The sequence below is a fragment of the Mastigoproctus giganteus genome, chromosome 6, assembly GCF_048544385.1.
Source record: "Mastigoproctus giganteus isolate SK-2022 chromosome 6, ASM4854438v1, whole genome shotgun sequence".
Lineage (NCBI taxonomy): Eukaryota > Metazoa > Arthropoda > Arachnida > Uropygi > Thelyphonidae > Mastigoproctus > Mastigoproctus giganteus.
Window position 1 is genome coordinate 48,177,154 of NC_143580.1, and position 21,202 is coordinate 48,198,355.

Consider the following 21,202-nt stretch of genomic DNA (forward strand, 5'->3'; position numbering starts at 1 on the left):
TCACTACCTGCCTGCGTGTCTGTTAACTTAAAGGCACCAGTGCACGTGATACTTTTCTAATGAATCAAATCTGTGGCTACGAGTGATTCAAAAGCCAGATATTAGTGACTTGAAGTGAAGATGTAAAAAGCTTGGCTTCGTGGTTTTGAAATTATGGAGAATTCTACTTCTTCTTCTTATTATTATTCAGGGTTGGCGCTTCAGTTTGAAGATATCGGGGTGTATCTCGCTTACTTTTAGGTTTAAGCTATTTGTCATTTGGACCTTTTTTTTTTTTTTTTTGCAAAATTTGGATTGAAATTTTTGAATTTATGTTAAAATTGGACTAAGTATTACCGTTTAGATAAGCTGATTTTATTTAAAGATATAAAAAAAAAAGTTGTAAGAGATGTTCGCTCGATTACGTGTACAGTGCGCCAGCTGTACGATTGCAGTTGTGCTGCATCTCCTCACGCCACAATTGTTGTGTGTGTGTGTGTGTGTGTGTGTGCGTGCGCACACACACACACACACACACACACACAACTACTTTGCCATTTTTCTGTCTTCTTATTTCCATTTTTCTACCTTCTTATTTCCACTTTCTTGTTATTCTATATATATACTGTACTATGCGGTTCCTGCTAACCTTTGGCAACCCCGCCATACATCATAATATAAACAAGATCATACAGGTTAAAATTTGGAATATCGTGCAGAAAATGAGGTATAATAACATGGAAACAATACCATACATATGCAGCTTTTTGTTTTGTTTGTATGTGTGAGGGCTGCCAGACTATGCTAATCCCGCCCTATGGTTGTGAAGAAACGGTACACAGTAAAGCCGTTCAGTGTACTGTAGTGGTGAATATTTTTGCGTAATAAAATGTAGGGTTACATTGGTTATGTTGAATGATCGTCCTGGTTCAGCATCATAATCCTAAAGTCATAAATTGGTATTGTTATATTATTATTATTATTTTACTTTGGATAAAATCAGATTATGTTCGTTTCAGAAGTACACCAGTGATGTTTTTAGATTGATTTTGCTTTTTTCCCAATGGGGAAAAAGCAGTTGATAGACAAAATTTTAATTTAAAAACTGGAAAAAAAAAAAAAAAAAAAATCCAAACGGTAATGTTTAGTCCAATTGTAAGGTGAAATTAAAAAAAAATCAGCCCACATACAGCAAAAGGAGTCCGAATGACAAAAGGAGTCCGAATGACAAACAGCACAAATTTAAAATTAAGCAAAATAGACCCTGATACCTTTTAATTGAAATACCCTGTACTACCCTCCCAAAATATTTCAAACTGAGCCTCAGTATCTTGTAGGCCCTCATGTGCGAATTATACTTTTAACTAGATTTGCTATAGCTTCAACTAGTGGTCAATGGGTATTGCCTGAATTATATCTTGTTATAGTTTTAACTGGTGGTTAGCAAAAACTGTCGTATTGCTTTTATTCTCTAGTCGCTTTGCCTGTTTTGTTGAACGAAAAACCCTATTTTCCTGGAGGGAAACCTTGCACTCCTCTCTTGAAAAAAAAAAAAAAAAAAAAAAACTGTAAAAGTTCTTAGGGTCATTGACGGGATTCGAACCTGGGCATTTTCCACCCAGTGTGAGGAGGACAGTGATTATAACCACTTTCCTGCACACGAGGACATCCTGTCCAGGATATCCTAACCACTGAGACCATTGGAACCACCTTACTTGCCTTAACACCCTAACCACCGAGAGGAGTTGTGTACATGTGCCCAAGGGATCGGTATAGATCCTGGAACGTAATGCTCTTTATGCAGGTGAATATATTGCGAAATAACAGTGTTTATAATTGTAGATATATCTTAGTGGAATTAACTAGGGAAGGTAACATCTCGTTTAGGGCTACTATTAAGAAAATGACTCCTACATGAATAGTTATTTCGATATTTCGCCTCTAGTTGCCGTTGCTTCCGTTCCTTCATGTCAACACGTTTCTGTGCTTTATAAATATGTATATTGAAAGAAATTACTGGCATATGAAACGCATTACATTAACAGATTATTTTCCATTGTTCCCTACCATTAGTCAACGTGAAATCAAACCTTGAAGAAGAGAAATACTGATTTATAACTGCAACACTAATTCTGTTTTGTGTTGCATTTATAATTGTTCCAGGAAAAATAAGTTTGTTTAAGGAAAATTAAAATGAAAGTGACCGGACATAACACAAAGATTACAGCCCTAAAAGCTTTTTGAAAAGCGAGTTTTTGAATAACATTATGCTTTTTAATGAAAGTTTTGAAACTCTGCGAGCGAGTTTTTCATTGAAATTGAAAGTCTAATTATCACTACTGCCAATTATAATTAATTTGTAGTCATATATGTATAGTGCTACTAGGTGATTACTTCTGTTGTTCGTAAGTCCTCCTTATCTATTTGTACGCTTCATCGAGCCAGTGACAATCGATTAGCTGATTCTTACCACTTGGACCGATGTAATCCCTTGTATAATCTGGCAAGACATCTTAATATATAATGCTAACGTTCGTGTTGATGTGTTTTCTATATTCATAACTCTGCTGTGTAATAAACTTAAATTCAGATAAATCATTGTCTCCATTTGCACAACAAAAAAGTTTAAAACCAGAAGTTGTTGTAATGGCTGGTCTGCTGCGCAGTCTATCAATTTACAAGGCAACAGTTTTCTGGGTATGTGTAGGAGAGCACGTATACCGGTAGATCCCCGACACGCTTTGGCAGCATGCCAGAAACGTGTCAAATTATAGCTTGAAAGTACAAGTCTTAAGTCAAAATTGAAATAATGACGCTTTTAATGTATCTTGAGGAGGATGTTATGTGGTATTTCCTAAATAATTATTGTTAAATGACTCTAGTAACCCACGTGGATTACCCTCAGTAGAATTTATTGTGCTAACAATTTAGGTTACAGGAATCAGAGTGCATTCAAGTATACCCTTGCTGCAACACAAAATCCTACTTAACATTTTAGAGACGTTTCTACATTACTTGTGGAATCTTGTCATGAGACCAGAATGAAGAAACGGCGACTCCTGTATGGATAAAACCAAGAATAGCATAAAAAATTCAATTCCTTCACGTTTTAATATAGCATACTTATTTTCATAGTTGACCACAAAGTTTCTGCGCAGATCTTTTGACTTAATTCTAAATTCGGAAGTTTTTATTATTAAAATGTGTATAGCAATCGAAACTTGACAATAATTATGGTAACAATTTTGTTTTATCATATTACGATAAAATAAACTTATTACAATTTTAATAATAAAATACCTTATGATAATAATTTTATTTCAATTTTGTTTTTAGATCTAATAGATCTATAAATAGAATTGAAATTAATAGAACTGAAACTGAATACTGTACTTGAAAATTTGAGTACAATTTGAACTTAAATTTAAAAAAATCTGATAGTTTTCTAATAATATTTTAATACTATTAGAAATAATATTCTAATAACAGCTATTCGTAAAGGATCTATGCCTTATGACCAGTGCTGCGCAAAAAGGGGAGGCTGCGCTGGATGCGACGCACCCGGGCCCAAACATAGAGGTGGGGTCCCCAAATCATTCCTTATTTTTTTATTTGTTTATTTTTAATAGGTACACAGATTGAAATTCAATACAGAAAATCTTATTGCGTATTTATTAATTTGGTATATACAGCAATTTTCAATAATTTTATTTATTAACACTGATCGAAATTAATGAATTATGAAATTAGTCCATAATTAGATAAATCAGCAAAAGAACCTTTCTTATAAACAAGTTTAATTTTAAATGTTTAGAGCGAGCAAATTTAGTCCATAATTAGATAAATCAGTAAAATAATCTTTCTTATAAACAAGTTTAATTTTAAATGCTTAGAGCGAGCACTAAAAGATGTCTTAATTCAATATTCTTGTCATCAAAAATAACAACAACAACAAAAAAACAACGAAGTGGAATTTCTCTCTGCCGGTTTTTATTATATCAAATACAGACAGGATATCTATATTTCTAACTTCTTATTTTTCCGTTGGAAAATTATGCTGTGAATACCTTTGCATGTGGAATTTCAAATACTCATGAATTAACTGAAGCGGGACGAAAATAATTGAGTATCAAAAATTATCGAAAAAGAATGTTTTTCTCTTTTTATTCACGTCACTGAGAGTTCTTGCAAATTTATTAGCAATCAGATACTCTTTATTACTCCCGACAACTGCTTCTAATAAAATCTTAGTAAGGCAGGTTATTTTGGTCGAGGTTCTTTTAGAAATTAATTAATTTATTACAAACCCTTTGTCCTTTGTAGCTTTTATCCATGGTATCACTTACCAGATTCCAGAGGTTTCCAGAAGTCGGTTGTTAAAAAAAATGTTTTATATATGAAATTTTATATATTTATAAACAGTGTTTTGAACATCGATAATTCGCAAAACCATTTAAACTTAATACGAATACCAAACTGTATTATAATATAATATAATATAATATAATGAGAATATATTGAAACTGATGACAAATATACCAGATAGGTTTAAAAATTGTGGTTCAGTTTCGAAGGAAACTGATTATTAATAAATTGAGCTAACTAGCTTGATCATATAACTAGAAAGGAGTTTATAATATAGTTCTGTTTGGTTATTAAACTGTTTGTTTGATTTCAGATAGATTTATAATTAAAATAATATTCGAGTTAGCAGTACTGTTTTTAAATTGTTTATAATATTTATCTCTTTCACCAGTATGAATAAATCAACTTGTTCATAAGGGATGATTTTTTTCAGAGACCTGAACAAGTTTTATTGCATTTTGATTTATCAAACTAAGAAATTATTGCCTTGCATGTCATTATTATAACAAACATTTCAGACATCATACAATATGCTCGCAATGTGCATTGTATATATTGTGAACGGCATCTTCTCTAGCCTGAGGCATGGAGTCCATGAGCTGCCGAAAGCGTTCCATAGAGATGTTGCTCCATGAAGACTAGATTGCATCCCCAGCGCAGTTGTCTCTGATTGGAAAGCAGAGGATCCCTTCCGCGAACAGCTCTTTCTGCCTTATCCCACAGTTATTCAATTGGGTTGACAAGAGGTGCGTGAAAAAGCCAGTGAAGTAAAGTGCAAAGTGCGCTTAGGGTCACACGGCACCAGCAGTTTCTCCCATCTCCGCGTAATTTTCATTGTGAGTGTGAGACATACTCTGTCAAGGCCAGAGGTTTAAAAATGTGGGTTGTGTATATGTGTAGTGTTGGATACCATTGTTCTTCTGACCATTTAGTCGTTGGGCCCTATTGGGACCCATCGTTTCCACACTTTGTCCGGTGGAGGCAGGCCAGGTACCCAGTAGATTTTTATTTACTCTGGCAGGTCCTGCCACCTACTTTCCTGAGATTTCAGTGGCTAGGGCCTATAAAAAAGGGGGAGGGGTTAAGCACTGGGAGTAGAAAAGGCCGAAAGAGGTTTATACAGACGCGATTTAGATTTGAACGTTATTAGATTTTGACAGCTTTTGTGGGCATACACTGGCGTGTTAGGCAGAGTAGCAGGGGAGACTGAAGGCTAGGGACGATAGAGAAGACGACCCCAGAGGCCAATGAAGTATGATAAAGTCATTTTCATGCTCCTGCAGCTATTCGCAGAGGATCTGTGCCTTACGACCAGTGCTGCGCAAAAAGGGGAGGTTGCGCTGGATGTGAAATGAGCTTTAATAATATTGGGTGCCCAAACGCAGAGGTGGAGTCCCCAAATCATTCCTTAAATGGTATAATATAGCTATAAAAAAAGAAATGGGGAGGCCCAAAACCAACATAGGTTCGGGATACCATTGCACGCTCCTGTTTGTGACATGGTTCGTTATCCTGCGGGAAGTAACAGTTGCACAGTTACCAGATGGATAAACTGTGAGCATGAAGGGATGCATCGGACCAACCTTAATGTTTAAGTACGCTGTGACATTCACATGTTGATCCACCGGCAGAAGACATCCCACGTTTGTTTGTTTTGTTGTTTTTTCCTTTTGCTCAGTTAAATCTTTCACCTCTCTTGTAATCCATTTTGGTATCTTTCTTTTGTGGTACTTCTCAACTAGAAACGAATGTGTTTGTGGCCTCCTAGATGTGGGGAATGTTAGGGCCTCCCTTGAACTTCCCATAATTCATTAGTGTCAAATATCATATAGTAATAATTTTAGTTAATATAGGCTAAGAAATACCTGGTCCTTTTTAGCCCCTCTTCCTGCAATTAAAGTCCATTTTATGAGATTGCGATTACTCCCAAGGATAAAACGCTATCAGTTCCTGAACTGTTGTGTTTTTGATACTGATTGGTGAAAACCCGGCCAAAGATATTTAACCCCTTCCTCTCTCGTTCTTTCTTTAACGTGTTTAAATAAACAATAGTGAACTAGTTGATTTAAGAAACTGCTGCCGCAACGCGTACTGCATGCCCATGATTTCTAGGATGGAAATTAAAGTTGCCCATAAGGATGATGCTTTTGCTCTTGCTTGCCCACTCAAGTTTCCTGCAGAGATTTTTATTGTTTTTTTCGGAATAATTTGGCTTGTAACGCACACCTACTATCACTTTTCCTTTACTCCCTTGTCTCACACAACACGCAACACGCACTCTACCATCTGGACAAGTTAAGGTTTTGCAGTTTTTTTTTGTTTTTTTTTTTTACCATCTTAATACATCCCTTATAATTATTTACCCATGTGTTTCTCTGTGGCATGTAACTGCTGGAGATCTCTAGTAGTAGCATGGTTTTTAGGAGCATAAGCGACTACGGCCATATTTCTCTGTGTATATTCTGTAAATTGGGTGCGTTCTATGGCCGATTTTTTGTTTTCTGTTTGCTGTTCATGCTACCCTCGCCAGAGACCGACTAACTCAGCCACGTTGTGAAAAGGCCCATAAAAATCCCTCACGTCATTTACGGGACTCAACTCAGGTCTTTTCCACCCGGTGTGTGGAGGACGGCGATCCTACCAACTGTGCTACCCACGCTGCTGTAGATCATTCTGTTTCCATTGGGTCTTTCCATGCATATAGCATGCCACATCTCGAAGTATCCTACAACTGTTCTGTAACTTTTGTTGATACTCTTAATTTGAGTCTTACTAGAGACTTACGGTATACCCTCAATTAGTAATTCCTCTGAACCTTTAAAGATTACTCTGTGATATCAGCAAAGGTCATTGCACCTCTCCTGTTCAAGTGGATTTCATCCGTACAAAATAAATCCTTTCTATTAACTAGGGCAGGCCAGGCAGAGAAAAGCTTTTCCCCATATGCCTTGCAGAGTTCCTCGAGTCTCGAGTTAACCCATAAAGCTTTCATCATATAATCTGGGGAGAATTTCAGAATACATTTTTGCCTATCTCTCGGCAATATTCCAGCATAACCTTATATTTCTCGGCCAAGTCGTCAATTTGCTTTTGTTTTAAGTCATTACGTCCCACTTGTATAACAATATGCCCTTTAGTTCCCTTGACAACTGGTAAATAACATCATCAATTTTAGCACCTGGCAGATATACTGTGGTTCTGTTCCACCTGCCGCGATTACAGAATACATTTCCAGTTTTCATAACAACTGAATGACCTTACTCTAACGTGACCCTAACATTTTCACTTGGAACAACAGTGATCAATTCCTGATGCTCGATCCTTCAGGAGAGCGTCCATTGGCTTAGTAATGAACATTTGAGTAACTGCAAGTTACTCAAGTGTTCATTACTAATCCAATCCAGGTCTCTCACCATCCAGAGCAAATACTTGTTGTCTCAGGCTCAGTCTCTTTCATTAGTAAGCCAAGTTTTGACTTAAGGTCGTCACGTTCCCTACGCCTACAACACAGCAAGTTATCACTGTGAGCTAGCAACAGTTCGAAATACATGTTTGTGCAAGGAACTATACCGTAATTCACAGATGAATCAAAAACGGCAGTTCCACAGGCTCTCCTGATCTCCTGAGGCATGTTATAATAGTTGAAGTGACATTATAAATATACGAGTGCAATATCGTTATTTTAAAATTATGATAGTTTCTTTTTAAAAAATTTCTTTATTCTAAGGCAGGGGTTGGAAATTTGCGGCTCGCGAGCCACATGTGGCTCTTTGAGCATGTAACTGCGGCTACTTAACTTTTAGCCTACATGGAGCACAATTTGAAATGGAGTTAGAGGACCTAAAAATCAAGGACATGTGGAGGGCAAGACTAAAATGCCTTAAAACTGAAATTGAGGATTTGGAGAGGCAAAAGGCTGCCTTTGTACGTCTACACAAATAGGCGGCGATAGATGAATTGAAAAAGCCAGCCCAAATTGTGCAAATTGTGTTTGATGCGTGGAGTAGCTTACCGGACACGTATATAAATTTGAAAATATTTGCGTTTGCACTTCTCTCAGTTTTTGGTTCTGTAGGCAAATATTTTTAAACATGAATTATATTAAAAATAAATCAAGAAAACGTCTGAACAATGCGAATCTCTCAGCATGTTTAAAGATGAAAATTACGGCATACTCGCCTGTTGAGAGACTCGCTCAAGAAGTTCAGCAGTAAAAGTCACATTAATTCATACCTAATTGGTTGTCTGTTACGTTTTTTCAGTACTGATAAAAAATATTTCAAAATATAATATTTTTATATAAATATAATAAATATAATATAATAATAAAACACCTTCCCACTCTATTCCATTTCTTAACCCCCCCCCCCCTCCATCCAGCTTAAGATGAGGTGCGGCTCTTCGGATTCTCTCTCTTTTTTTTTAATTAGAACAAAAATGGCACTTCACTCAAAAAGGTTGTCGACCCCTATTCTAAGGACACTTTTTGTGCGCTTACATTTTTGCAGTATCACTCTATTTTTGCTAATTTATGCTAATGGTATCAGAACATAACTGATTTCCAAAAGCATGTGAGTGGAGAAATTTCTTATTTATTAATAGATTATTTAAACGCAATTTTTAAAATTAATCTACTGATATTTACACAAGTTTTCCAGTATATTGAGGAGTTTCTACGTCGTGAGACCTCTATATTGATTTTCAGAGTAAGTTTTATCGTTTGGTGTTTTCGGGAAGAAAAGTGGTTGTAAAAAGTCGTCGTTTGATAGATATTTTCAGAAAATATCTAATGCTAGTTAGAAACTAATTTAAATTAGCGATTAAATGTGTGTGCAAAGTGTTCAAAGTCAATATTACTTCAAACATTACTTGTGTTCTCCAGAAATATAAATTAAAGATTGTCGCAATGGATTTTAGAAATGCGTCCCAACGCAATGAAGAAATACTGTGAACGCAGCAAGTAAGAGTAAATTTAATTTTTATTTATATTTTTAAATAATATATATTATTTAAAATTATATATTAACGGAGAATATATATATATATATATATATATAATTTTCCGTTAATTATTGTGCATTAGTTATTATATTGATTATGTTTATATGTCTGTGTGTGTTCAAACATCTATTATACATACAGAATTAATGGCATAACCAGGATTTTTTAGTAAGTACAAAAAAGGCGCTAATTGCCTGCTTCTAACCTATCGGTTATTTTTGTGTTTAAATAAGAGGTGCCTGAATATCTGTATATGCCTGTATTACAAAAAATGATATTAAACATGTTAATAATAACAAATCATTTTATAAATAATTATTTTATTAATATATTGTATTTAGTAAGTACCAATATAGTGATCAGAATAAAGAATGGCATTATGACGTGCTGCATTTTCAACTGTTTCTTGCACCTGATCTCAAAAAATAAATGAGTGTGCTTAAAAATAAATGATGCAGCCATGTTTGAATATTTTTCCGCGTCTGCTAGAAAGTTAAAATACACGCACGCACGTACGTGTGTGTGTGTGTGTGTGTGTGTTTTAACTTCGCCACTGCTCGCTAAATCTGGCCTTGAGTATGATATAAATAAGGATAATAAACACTCGTAATTTCATATATTTTCAATGGTAACTCGGTTTTTATTCCCTAAAGCAAACTGATCATAGAGTATGTGCAGTTTACAGACGCTGTGCGTTACTAATGCCCCATGACTTCAATTGCTTCGATAAAAATTCTAAAAAGCACCAGTCCAAACCAGACGTATACATCTACGTTTAGAGCCGTATATCTATACCTATTTAAAGTACAGTATACTGTACCTGTATCTATAACTGAGGATAAATGGGCCTTTTTTACTTGCTAAACACCTAATCATCATTTATATGGCCTTGAATGGGTTGAGCACGCTGAATTCTGATGGGATCCTCCCACTTGTTCAGAATACGAACCTACGGGGACATAAGTTCAAATTAAGAAAGGATAGATGTAGAATAGATGTGCGGAAATTTGCCTTTAGCCAGCGGGTGGTTAATTGCTGGAACAAACTTCCATCTGTCGTTGTGGAAGTTGATAGGTTAAATAAATTTAAGGAGGAACTGGACAGGCAATTGGAGGGTATGGTGTGATTTTTTTTTTTTTTTTTTTTGGCTGATGCTGCATAAGCTCCTACACTTGCTTTCTTGCATCAAGTGCCACTACTACTACTACTACTACTACTACTATATCCTATGGAATCCATAGGATATAAATGATGATTACGTGTTTAGCCAGTAAAATAATATATTTAATATAAACAGATACTGAATATCTTTAATTACAAATAGATACTGTAGCTTTCGAGACAAATCGTGTCTCTTCTTCAACAGAAAATGATAACTTTAGAGATAAAATTATTCTAACGGACACAGTAAGAGTAATTTTAGAATAACCCGTTAGAATAATTTTATCTCTAAAGTTATAATTTTCTGTTGAAGAAGAGACACGATTTGTCTCGAAAGCTACAGTATCTATTTGTAATTAAAGATATTCAGTATCTATTTATATTAAAGATATTATTTTACTGGCTAAACACCTAATCATTATTTGTATCTATAACTATTTAGAACCGTATACGGTAATGTCATTGGAACGTTATCATCCGAATTAATTAGGGATATTTTTGGATAAAAACCGGGAACAATTTTAAAATTGCCTCCCAACACACCTCAATTTTTAAATGGCCGACATTATTGATATTCATATTTCATCGTCCGCCGTAATAATTAACATTAACACCTTTTTTCAATTTTACAGTGATATCAGTCAGTGGTGCTCACTTCAGTTTTTCTCCTCCAAAAATTTACACCAAAGCTCTTAGGAAATTTCTGTAACTACTATCAAAATTTCAAGGATTGAAAAAAAAAAAAAAAAAAAAAATCGATTCCAGTTTGTTGTATATCACATGTTATTACATTTTACGTACAAATTAAGGATGGGTTCTTAAATGAGCTGTCTTAAAAGCTCACTTGTTAAGGCGATTATTCTGAACAAAAATAGAAATAACGAAATAAATAAAAGAAATAATGAAATGAATAATTAAATAAATAATTAAAGAAATAATGAAATCCCGCGAAAACGAATGTAGTTAAAACCAGGCACTCTTGGATCTTGGTCTGGGCACAGTTTTTGGCCTCCAAGATTTCCTGAATATATAGGTAAAATTTTAGCCGCCCCTATGCAGTGCCACCTTATGCTACAGGACCGCGCCGCCGCCGTAGCCGAGTGATCAAGCGCGCAGGTGCATAAGTACACATGCCCAGGGTGACCTGGGTTCCAGCCCGTGACTGCTAAATACGGTGCCGTTTCTTGTTTTCTGTCTATTTTGTGAACTCCTCTGGCCGTTTGGTTGTCCCAGAGTATAAACAGAAAATTTATTTATTTTATTATCAAGGTGGCGCGCTCCAGCTGCCATGCCCTGTGGCATGGCGGCTGGAGCCCGGGGATTCCCCCCACACAAATGGGACTTGGCTAAATACAGTACTATACATTTGCAATGAAAAATAATAGAAATTATTTTTATATTATTACAGAAATGGTGTTTTCTATTATAGAAATGGTGTTTTCTATTATATAAATGTTGTAATTAACAAAACAAAAAGCTATTTAAAAAAATATGTATATGCACTGTTATATACACAATTTTTTATTTCCTTGAATGCAGTGCACGGCATAGATTTCATCTATTTAGTTTTTAATGCGACGCTCCAAACACTTTGAAGTTCCAGTTAAGTATTTTATAACATGAATGAGTTTATTGTCATGCGATTGCTTGCTGTTCCGGTCTAAGATTCACATCGCATTGATAAATAGACTTTTTTGTACGTGGTCGGTTTAACAATTAAGCCCATTATTAAAATTAAATTATTAATATTAAATTAAAATACAGTTGACGCATAGGACAGCTTTCTTGCCCCAGCGCTCGCCTATTCTTGTTTCGCCCCTGATATCAGTTTTGTCATTGATTGATAGCAATACATGTTTGTTTAGTTGGCATTTTTGCAACGCTTGAACGACGCAACGCGTACTGTTACCTCGGGCATTACATAGTATAATTCAGCATAGAGCGACTTCCCTTAATGTCACCTACAGTATTTTTAACCACTAAAAAGAATCGAGAATCGAACGAGAATGTAAACGCAATAAGGCACGAGTTTGAATCCCATCATTGACGTGAGGAATTTTTATGTCCCCCCCCCCACAACTTCGTTGAGTTAGTTAGTCTCAGGCGAGGGTTGCATGACTTTTTTCTCCCAAAAACTCGGAATTTTCATCCAGAAAATAGCAAACCGACTGAAGAATCACGCAATTACAGACACAATATATTGACCTCATAGCTTTAGTCGCCTTGGCACTTAATACACAAATACAGTCGAGCGTCGATAATCCGAACTAATTGAGACCGGGGTGGTTCGGACTTCCGATTTGTTCGGATTTTCGAACTTATCAAAAATACTATTCTGGAGACTAAAATAAAAAGGACTATACTAAAAAGACTGCACTAAAAATAAATCAAGAAACGGTCTGAACAATGCAAGTCTCTCAGCATGTTTAGAGATGAAAATTATGGCATACTCGCCTGATGTTGAGAGACTCGCTCAAGAAGTTCAGCAGCAAAAGTCACATTAATTCGTAGCTAATTGGATGTTTGTTACGTTTTTTCAGTATTAATAAATAATATTTCAAACTTTATATAATTTTAATAAGACACCTTCCCACTCTATTCGATTTCTTTAAAACGTACACTGCAGCCATTATCAGTCCACTGCAGGATGGAAGCCACCAGGGCCGGATCAAAGTATTTACGCGCCCCGGACAGAGAGATTTTTTTGTCGCCCATTTATTAAAGATATATATTTTTTGTCTCATCGTTCCTCTGTTTTTTGGCGCTCCTTAAAAAATGGCACCCCGGGTAAAGGACTCTGCTTGCCCGTACCTTAATCCGCACTAGAAGCTACCTCAACGATTCATGTTGTGCACACGGAAGCAGATATTAAATGCTAATTACTGTATCTTATTCATTCCATCTTAACACAAAAACAGATAAAATTATAAACAGCAAACTGTAGACTTTGAGCATTGCTGCAAGTTTAATCACTTAAAAAAAAAATTGCATTTGTAAGGTTCATAACTTTTAGGCAACTGTTACCCTTTTTTTTATATGAAAACATGGAGAACCCGAAGCATATTGATGCTATTTAGGTTTAAGTTTAGGTACGTCTAAGCGTATCCGTATTATTTGAAATTTAAACTTTAAATTGAAAATTTTCTACAATAACAAGTTTGATAATTTTTCAATTTAAATTTTAAGTTTTAACCAGTACTTAAAAGGGCGGCATGCGCCTCAAGATTTTAGTTTTTTTAACGTTTCAGAAAATTGAAATAAAATATAAAACATTTTATTTTATATAAAATATTTATATATATTTTATATTAAAAAAATATAAAATTTTATATATAAATGTAGAATATAAAATATTTTTTGTGAGAAAATTTGTTAGAATTCAATACAATTATCATTGCTAATGTGAGTCCCTGGTTTTACGGCGTGGCAGTTAGGCTGCAACATTATATCACCATGTCTAATTGCAGGGGTCGACACTTTTTTGAGTGAAGAGCCATTTTTGATCTAATTAAAAAAAAGAGAGGGAATCCGAAGAGCCGTTTTTGATCTAATTAAAAAAAAAAGAGAGAGAGAGGGAATCCGAAGAGCCGCACCTCAGCTCAAGCTGGGAGGAGGGGGGAAAGGGAGTTTTTTAACGGCCTCCGTAGCCGAGTGGGCAGGAGTGGGAGTGAAGTATCACACACTCTTTGAGTATACCGGGATTCAAGCCTTTAAATACGGTCGATTTGCCAACTCGCATCGGACCAGCATGGTAGATTATGGTCCATCTTCCTCAGCATGAATTGTTGAGGAGGCTTCCATCTTGTAGTGGACTGATAATGGCTGTTGCTTTTTTTTTTCCCATGTGCACAAAAAATAGTCTAATTACTGAGTAGTGTGTCATTCAAGCGGTGTGTTGGCTTAAAATGTCCTATCTAAACTTAGATTTCTTAAAACAATGACTTTATTTACTTTTTATGATGACTATTTAATTATATTTTTCCATTTAATTATGATATTGTATAATTAAACGGTTATTTTAGAATTCCTCGCTTCTGAATACATTTATAAAAAATATGTAAAATATAAGTGAAATTTAAATTGCAATTTTTTAGTTTTCTTGTGGCCAGTTTTAATAAATTCTCTGTTTATAGTGTTATTGAACTATTTGTTGTATTTTTCTTATGCTGAAACGGCCAATGCATAGCGTTTTTTCTTTGCTAAGAGAGCAGGACATTGGCCGTTTTAGCATAAGAAAGATACAAGAAAATAATAGTTAAATCATATTATAAACATAACATGAAAACTGATATGTAACTTAAAGGAGACTCTACCGTCCTTTTCTTTAGCTCGGTGTGAATTGACACCCTCACTATTTAGATGTTTTACTAACTTCCTTCTTCATTCGAGTATTGATTGTCATTTCCTGTATTATCTGCTATCAGTCCTAGAAATATCCGCAACTTAAAGCGGATGTGATGGCGATATATCCACATGGGTCCAATATATAGATGCTGCGGCACGTGGAGAGGAGAACAAACACATGCATAATATTACATGTATATGGTTGTTTCTCCCTCCGTCACCGTCCTCTCCACACCGGGTGGAAAAGGCCCTGGTTCGAATCCCGTCGATGACGCGAGGAACTTTAATGGGCTTTTTTTTTACTCCGTGGCTGAGTTACTCGGTCTCAGGCGTAGTTAGCAAGGTTTTCTCCTCAGAAACTGGGGTTTTTCGTACAGCAAAACAGACAGATCGACCATAGAACACGCTCATTTAACAGACAAGACACAGCACGGCAGATGAATTTAATTATTTGGGTGGCCTAAATATAATAGTTTGGTTTTAGTTTTTTTGTTGCTCCCTCCGTTTGAATGTGCGAAATTATAGAGAATATTTCTTTTTATGATTTTTGTTTATATTTCTGAATTTTGTTTACCACAGACCCCACAGTACTTTGCTACTATATCGATAACTGCTAACAGCGGAACGCGTATTTAGTAGCGTCGTGTAGAATTAAACGTGGAATGCGGTTTTGCTACCATCGTGCTGATTTCGGCTATGCAAGGGGACTTCACAACCAACATTATTATTAACGCTTTTTTCATTAATATTGGCTTCATACCTTTCTTGAGAATTATTTAGGGAGAATTCACATCTGTTTCTTCTTGCATTACGTATGTTCCATTTAGCACATAATATACACGTTCGCGCTTGTCTATAGCATCATTCTTCTTCTTCTTATCTAGAACTGCGATATCCTCTTCTTTGCCTTTCTTGTTCTGGGGACAGCCACTTCGTAACCTGTGTTTAATAAGTTTTCTTTAATAATCTACTACACCTTGTGGCAAGGAGCGTTTATAGCTATCTTTATGGCAGCCGATATTACAGCCTCCAGATAAAATGGGCTGTGTATTTTTTGAGTCGCGTGGCGTCTGGGTTCAATCAGTCAACATGATACTCTATATGAGGATTCAACTTTCATAGGCAGGCAAACTGAATTTATACAAGGATGTATTATAACATGTGGGAGGATTTAACTTCAGAGATGGATTTAAGACGTAAAAATAATAAAAAATGTTCGCGTAAACATAGATGTCATTTTGCCTTGTTTCCCAGTTACAGCCATTTTTGTGTTCCAGCAACTATCTCTTTACGTTTACAGGAATGCTCAAAATGACCACCGTGCGACTGAGTACAAGCCTCATCATAGACCTCCTCACCCACTTAAAAGTTCCAGGTGTCAGTCGGATTTGATTTGTTGGCAGCCTCGTTCCACACATTGGCGGAGCATTTCAGTGTATGGCTTTCAGATAACCCCACAGGTAAAAGGACTGGAGTCAGCTCCTCGGACCTGACTCCAGTCTATACTTGCAGACCAGGTAATGGGTCCTGTACGACCTATCCATTTATTAGGGAATCACTCATCCACAAAGGACTTACTGAAGTCAGCTTCAGTAAGTCCTTATATTCAGTGTCTCCACACAGTCATATTGTCCCATTCTCTGCTGTTGCTGCCCTTCGGGTGCAGTCACCATCATTTTTTGCAACGTGATTGAAGATCCGTTTTTCCAAAAAGGTCTTCTTTGGCTCATGACGATTAGGAAAGTTTTCTGCATATAAACGTTTTGCCTCGTGTGCATTGCATCTAGCAAATCCATACATGATATGCATGTCTGCCATCTCTCGATTTGAATAAGCCTCCATTATCACAGCAAATGCACAGTATCAAAATGTTGATAACAAGCTCCAGATGTAGTGCCCTTGTCAGGAGAACTAACGGAAATCACTCAAAGAACACCAAGGGATCTTGTTTAAATAATTACAGCAAGGGCCTCTATGATATATCGAGCACTGTTTGGCTTACCAGTAGCTGGCTCCATACTGTTTGTAAACAGTATGGAGCCAGCTACTGCTAAGTTTGTGGAAAGAATTGCTGGAACACATAAAAATGGTTGTAAGTCGGAAACAAGGCAAAATCAGACCAATGTTTACATGTACATTTTTATTGTTTTTAGGGCCTAAATCCAACCCTGAAGTAGGTCCCGCATGTAATGATATCCCCTATGTAGAGTCTGCGCGGTAGCGCAGTGGTATCGTCACCGTCCTCCCTATACCGGGTGGAAAAGGCCCGGGTTCGAATTCCGTCGATGACGTGAGGAACGTTAGTGGGCTTTTTTCACTCTGTAGCTGAGTTAGTCGGTCTCAGGTGTATATAGCACGGTTTTCCCCCCAAGAAACGGTTTTTTCTTTCGTCCAGCAAAACAGGCAAATCGACCAGAGAACACACAATTTACAGACATAATACATAAACAGGTATATGTAATCATTTACGGGTGACCCTAATATAATAATAATAATACTCTGTACAGAAATTTAACAATATAAATAGCCATATAATAAGAATACATATTATCAGTGTTATGTAATTATTGTTGGATTTTTATATTTAATTATTAAATGTAAAAAAAAAAAAAAAAAAAACAACTGTAAAACTTTTCTTACATTTAATTAATTATTAAATGTAAAAAACAAACTAAATATGGAATTTAATATTTGATAAAAAATTAAATTCTATTTCGAAATTTGCGTAATTAGTAGTAAGAACTGTTCCTGTGACCGACTCACTGTTCGCGACAATCCATGCGGCTTGCGACCTTCAGCATTTTTTCTGCTTTGAAACCCAAGCCAAAAAAATGTTGTACGCGATACGCCCCTAAAGTAATCCAACATTTTGTAATCAAAATTTACACCACATTTGAGGATGCTTTCTACGGTGTCTTTGTTAATGCGAATTTTTTTTTCATCAGACCACCAGTGGCGAATATAGGTAGCCTGAGCGCTGTTGTGCACATATACTGTATACAGTACTAAAAGCTAAAAATTATGTTCCTTATAGTAATTGCATTCGTCTTGCCTCCTTCCGCGCGATTTTGGGTTTTTTGCAGAAACTGCGCTTCTGATCTAGATATTCACGTATTTTAGGAGATATTCACGTACTTTATATGTACTGTGCCGGTGTTTCAGTTTCAGTACACACACACAAATGTACACTTTTTTTTCAGTTTCGGTTTCAGTACATACAAATGCCCACTTCTTCAGAAGCTATTTTAAAGTCCCAGCTTAATGAATGTCTTGAAATTCAGTCTGGACAGTGTTTTAGACTGTGGTCATGTGATTGAAAGGGAAGTATCATTGATACTACAGGGGTGATATTTTCTCGTTTGTATCTGGTCGCTTACAAGCCTTGACACGGCCCTGCTTTTTAAAGCTACGCCTAATTAAGGGTAATAAAACGTCACCCAGTATGTCATTTGCGTGCATAAGTTTAGTCATTATAAAAACTGTTTTTCTACATCGTTTAAAGTTTTATTATTATTTTTTTAGATGGAAAAATGAAACAAAACAAAGCAAGACTAAAGAAATTTTCGCCAACAGCTATGCATATTTCTTTACTAGCAGGTTTCTGTTACTTCTACTGATAGTTTCACCTACGGGGAGGACTGGATAAACCTTCAGAAAGTTTTGTTTTGTTTTATCAACGCACGATAGTACAATTATATAATTTAATTGTACTGTTATATGTTGACCTTGTAAAAGCTACCAATGTGGAATGTACGAATCTTCCCCCTCAGCAAAATTTCAGTGTACGCTGTTGCTTTTACTATTAGCTGTAGGTAGGCACTCCTCTTAGGTCACTTCAAGAAGTTTTGTCTACTCCTGATAAACATTTTCATTAAATATATATACTGTGCCACTTAAGGGCAACACCTTGGAAGCCATAACTCCATCATCGATGAACATTCGCATCCACTTCAAGCCACTGATTGACATAATCAATATCAAATTGCGAGGCTTATGCCGTGTTTCGCTGTGCCGAACGGCAGTCCATAATAGTAGAGTTTTGAAGTTACGAAGTGGAGTTTTGTATAATCGGCGCTTTAGTTATTTTTTAACGCCCAGTTATTAACGGCATTTGGAAAGCATCAGTAACATTCCGTACCGAATTGCATATATCTTTAATACTATTAAAAAATGTTTTCATAAATCGACCTGAATATAGATTTTTTTTTTTTAAATCACCACGCGCATATCGGTAGTAATGGACTTTTAATCGTTTCTGAAACTTATTTAGAAGATACAAAATAGTGAGCCCACATAAAATTATTATATAACGCAAAGTGATCTTTACTTATATATATATATAAGTGATTTCCGTATGGGCTTAATTAATATTGATATTTTAACTTATATAAATTTTAAGTCCCTGTTCAAACGAATGCTAACCAATCAAGAGATTTCTTGACTTGCACTCGCATTATTACTGCCTTTGCCTGCCATCTTGTGGAAGGTAATTTTGTTTGCGCATGCGTTGATTTTCCGCGGTGGTTGTGCTCTACTTTGCCGTTGTGGAGAGTTTACATGTATCGTGACTTTGGCATGTGTGTTCGTTTCGGCGGGTTAGGGTCACAAACGAGCAAGGTGTTACCAGGACACCTTTGATTACCTGAAAAATGCTAATATTGTGATTGTTTTCCAGAAGTAAATGTGTGTGTGTTGTGTGCGGTAACAACAGCAGCCTACCACCGAATAATGCAGACTACTTAGTATTTGAATACTGCAGTTACTAACCCACCTGCACATACCAGTTTTGCTGCTAGTGTGTTGTATATATCAGAAACTAGGCTACAACCTGTGCTATACACTCCCTTTCGGAAACCCTTGGGTCACTAATTTGAAATTTGGAGTTTCGTGGAAAAGGTGACCACCAGGAATTTTCTTATCTATACTACTAATGATGGCTGAGGATGAAGTTTTGTTTGATGATGTGTACGAATTACGTGAAATCATTGGAAAGTAAGTATGACTGCTATTATTAATAAAATGTGTGTAAACTGCGTGTGATTTAAACTGTTTGTGTAATAGTTGTAGGTGGGTAACTTCTGGAATGCAGCAAATATAACTTTCATTATATCATGCTGGGATCTTAAATGGTCTTATAGTATGAAAGGATGTGGGCGGCGGATGTCCACTTAATAGCAAGAGTAGTGATGCATTTTACCTGTTTCTGAGAACACCGAAAGTGGTACCTCATCTGTACTCCTTTTTGAAGGAATTATTTTTTGTCACGTGGTGTTATAATCAGATATGCAATTTTTTTTTTTTCGCTTTTGGTATATTATTTCATGCTGTCTTTTCGATAATTCGTTGTGAATGCCGGAATCACATTTCCAGCGACACAGGATTTTGTGTCGATTTTGGAAATATAATTTATTTAAAAACTTGGTTAAAGGTTAAACAGATTAATACATTCAGTATATTCCCCCTTACATAGCTGTAAAGCTTTTATAATCAGACATTATGTACTAGAGTGACTGACAAAAGTAATCACTGAATACATTAAATATTTATCATTTGCATAATAAATTACCTATTACCATAACGTGTTCATTATTATGACATGAAGTTTAGCTTAATGTCGACTGTTACTACTCTTTACTTACCATCTTCTAATTCGGTATTGAAATGACCGGAGCGATGTAAATCGAGCAGGCAATATAAATATTGGGGATGTCAGAATGGTATTTTTATAGCATCGACTGACTTGTTTTGGGTGTGAACATGAACTTTTTACTATTGCTGGCGAAATTCATCCTCTATTAATTAGCAGTTAACCGCTATAGAATTCTTAATGAATTAATAAAAATTAAAACTTTAATTGCGCATCAATCATCTAATAAGACACAACACATCTAATATTGTTGTGGGTATTTATTGATCATGATCGTATTGCTCTAAGTTTCAGTAAGACGTGTGCATTTAAATCTAGTACTATATACACATGCACATACTATTAATTAATAAACAGCAATATTTCTTAAATAATTCATCTAACACAATCATGCAATTTCTTGATATATGAAAAAAATATATATATATAAAATTAGTATGATACATTAAAAATCTTTTTCCACATGCCAACAGCATAATTTATCCCATATTTTGGGATTTTTCTGATAAAAATAAACAAATTTTTACCTAAAATCAGTTTGTGGAAATAATACTAGTAAAAAATCATTCCACATAAAAATGTTTCCCTAAAAAGTGATCTAGTATATAAAAAATTATACATGAAATAAAAAAAAAAAAAAATTTTAATGACCAAAGCATTCACCAGTCACTTAGTTTATGTGAAAAGTTGTTATTAATTAAATAG

General features: G+C 35.5%; 1 protein-coding gene across 6 annotated transcripts in view; it reads left to right on the forward strand.

Annotated features, from left to right (window-relative positions):
• Nucleotides 1-19,387: 19,387 nt before the first annotated feature.
• The window catches only part of LOC150084231 (peripheral plasma membrane protein CASK-like), a 1,403,586-nt gene continuing 1,401,771 nt past the window's right edge, over nucleotides 19,388-21,202 (forward strand). For all 6 annotated transcript variants that reach the window (XM_090375948.1, XM_090375952.1, XM_090375953.1 and 3 more), the window contains exon 1: nucleotides 19,388-19,842. In XM_090375948.1, coding sequence (XP_090232074.1) covers nucleotides 19,781-19,842 — 62 coding nt within the window. In that variant the 5' untranslated portion in view covers nucleotides 19,388-19,780. The remainder of the gene's footprint in view (nucleotides 19,843-21,202) is intronic.